The sequence below is a fragment of the Verticillium alfalfae genome, genomic scaffold (assembly GCF_000150825.1).
Source record: "Verticillium alfalfae VaMs.102 supercont1.1 genomic scaffold, whole genome shotgun sequence".
In the NCBI taxonomy this organism is placed as follows: domain Eukaryota; kingdom Fungi; phylum Ascomycota; class Sordariomycetes; order Glomerellales; family Plectosphaerellaceae; genus Verticillium; species Verticillium alfalfae.
This window is the reverse complement of record NW_003315038.1, coordinates 4,498,352-4,500,833: the sequence shown is the minus strand read 5'-3', so window position 1 is coordinate 4,500,833 and position 2,482 is coordinate 4,498,352. Positions and strand designations below refer to the sequence as shown.

The 2,482-nt window shown below is 58.3% G+C and overlaps 2 protein-coding genes across 2 annotated transcripts; both read left to right on the top strand.

Annotated features, from left to right (window-relative positions):
* Positions 1 to 973: 973 nt before the first annotated feature.
* VDBG_01372 (predicted protein) lies at positions 974 to 1,741 on the top strand (the record flags this gene model as incomplete). The annotated part of the gene is made up of 1 exon (XM_003009643.1): positions 974 to 1,741. One exon carries the CDS (start codon positions 974 to 976, stop codon positions 1,739 to 1,741), a length of 768 nt encoding a protein of 255 aa, XP_003009689.1.
* A 318-nt stretch (positions 1,742 to 2,059) lies between these two features.
* VDBG_01371 (conserved hypothetical protein) lies at positions 2,060 to 2,281 on the top strand (the record flags this gene model as incomplete). The annotated part of the gene is made up of 1 exon (XM_003009642.1): positions 2,060 to 2,281. The coding sequence occupies one exon, from the start codon at positions 2,060 to 2,062 to the stop codon at positions 2,279 to 2,281; it is 222 nt and encodes a 73-aa protein (XP_003009688.1).
* Positions 2,282 to 2,482: the final 201 nt, after the last annotated feature.

Here is a 2,482-nt window from a genome sequence, read left to right as displayed (position 1 = left end):
AAGGACCAAACTGTTGGGTTAGCGCATCCAACCTTGATGGCCCGACGCTTGGGTTCCGATGCCTGGGTTCCGATCCGGGCTGGCACGGCGACACTGAGGATGACGTCTCGGAGTTACATAATCAGTATCCATTCACTCGAAACATGCCTCAGGCCTGACTGACTACCTGCCCGTTTGCCCATGCGAATCGTCCAATTCCGTCGTCACCAAAGCGTACCACGTGACTCGCACCAAATTCGCAGCCTCGAAATCTGATTGATCAAGTGCCTCGCACCTGCAGGAAGGCCCTACTCCTGGTCGAACCCAGGTACTCCTCCCGCTAGATTACACAGCAAAGTGACTTCCGCCTTGCCCCCCGGACCAAAGAGGCACCACCTAGGACAGGACAACCTCTCTACCTTGACTGTGTACCAACTGCACCGCGGCGACCAACATCGCGAACGACCTCCCGCCTTCGACGACCACTATCCCACGCCACTCGGTATCGCTCGACGCGCGCCCCTCTTGCCTCGATCGACGCGACTTGCAGCCTTACCTCCTGCCTCGCCGCCACCCCTCTCATTCTTGCATTTCGCCGCTATAGTGAGTTCTGCCTCGTCATCCCTCACGCCGCAGTATAACCCTCCCGCCACTCCACTGCCTGAGGCCTACGCCTTGCCCTGCCCACCTGTCTCTGCTGCTTAGTAGTCTTTGCTGCTTAGTACAACGACGCGTTCTATTCGGCGAACACTCCGACTCGCGATCCGCAACAAGCCCCGGGATCCCGACTGCCCTCCTTGCCTAACCACCACCCGAATTCGACCCAACCCTGTGACGACATCTTCGCTAACCTGCCCTCTCTATCATTCTAGCCCCACAGACCTGGCACCTTCTCTCCCTTTTACTCACTCTCTCGCTCTCTCCACACCAGCCCAGCTGCTTGACCTGCCCATGGTATCAACGTCCTCAACCTGCTCCCCGGCAGACTCCTGATATGCCTGCCAACCAACGCCAGCCGGCGGCGCAGCCTCCGCCATCGCCTAACGCCAAGGCCACGGCCAGGTACACGAACAAAGATGGCTCAAAGATCATCACCGTACCCAAGTCTGCTCAAAGCACCGATGCTTCCCAACCCTCCACGCCGACAACCACGACCAAGGCCCCCGTGTTACCAGCGACGAACGGGACCAGTCCCGTCGATCAGGAACCCGCCCCAGCGGTCAATCGTAAAAAGCAGAAGAGGCGAGCAAAGCTTGCTGCCAAGGCCGCTGCCGAGCAGGCGGCAGCTGCGACGAACACAACGTCTGAGCCCGTGCCTCCGACCACGCCTTCCGCCGCGCCGAAGCCCAGCCCATCCACTCGCCAACATGAAGTGGAGCCCGAAGCGACCGATGAGGAGGAGGATAGGGAAGGAGACAATCACGCCAATACCAACGGCACGACGTCTGGCAAGTCAAAAAAGTCCAGGAAGAAGAAGAAGAAGAACGGCGTCGCGCAAGCCACTGCCGACGATCCCCAGTCAGCCAATGTCCCGCCGCCTGCCACAGAATCCCACCCGCTCCCACCACGAGGCCCTGGTATCTCCAAGGAGAAGATCTGGAACACGAGCTCGCAGGAGGAGCGAGAGCGGATCAAGGAGTTTTGGCTAGGCCTCGGTGAGGAGGATCGCAAGTCGTTGGTCAAGGTCGAGAAGGACGCTGTGCTGCGCAAAATGAAGGAACAGCAAAAGCACACGTGCAGCTGCACCGTCTGCGGCCGCTAGCGTACCGCCATAGAAGAGGAGCTGGAGGGCCTGTACGACGCGTACTATGAGGAGTTCGAACAGTTTGCCAACCAAGCCGATGGTCCTTCCGCTGCCGCGCGACTTCCCGATACGCGGCCGCATAGCGAGTGCCTACGCAAGGCAACCGCCGTCACGGGGTCGCATAGTTGAACACGTCGGGGATGACGAAGACGACGAGGAACTTGACTATAGCGGGCGAGGAGGACGACGAAGAAGAAGACGAAGAGGGATGTTGACGAGGACGACGACTATAGCGAAGACGAACCTCCAGAAGATGTCCATCCTCATGACCGCGACATGGCTGACTTCCTGACTTTCGGTAACAGCCTACAAGTCAAGGGTATGCAGCTCCTCGACTCTCTCCTCTGCAGTTATGGTAACATGAACTTAGGTGGCATACTCACCGTTGCGGATGACCTACTCAAGAACGACGGCAAGCGCTTCATCGAAATGATGGAACAGCTGGCCGAACGACGCATGTTCTCGCGAGGAGTATGCCCGAGATGCCCCCCTATATGACCACCCCGCCGCGAACGGGACGGGGGGGCCCCCCCCCCCCTTTGGGGGGGGAAAAAAAAAAAAATGGCGTGGGAGGGTTAGTTTGTTGTCGGAGCATGACCCACGATGGGGGGGGGCGATTTTCTTTGTTTGAGGAAGAATTCCCCCCCAGTCACTGTGTGAATGAAACACATTCAGGTTATTTTTTTTTTTTTGTTCTCC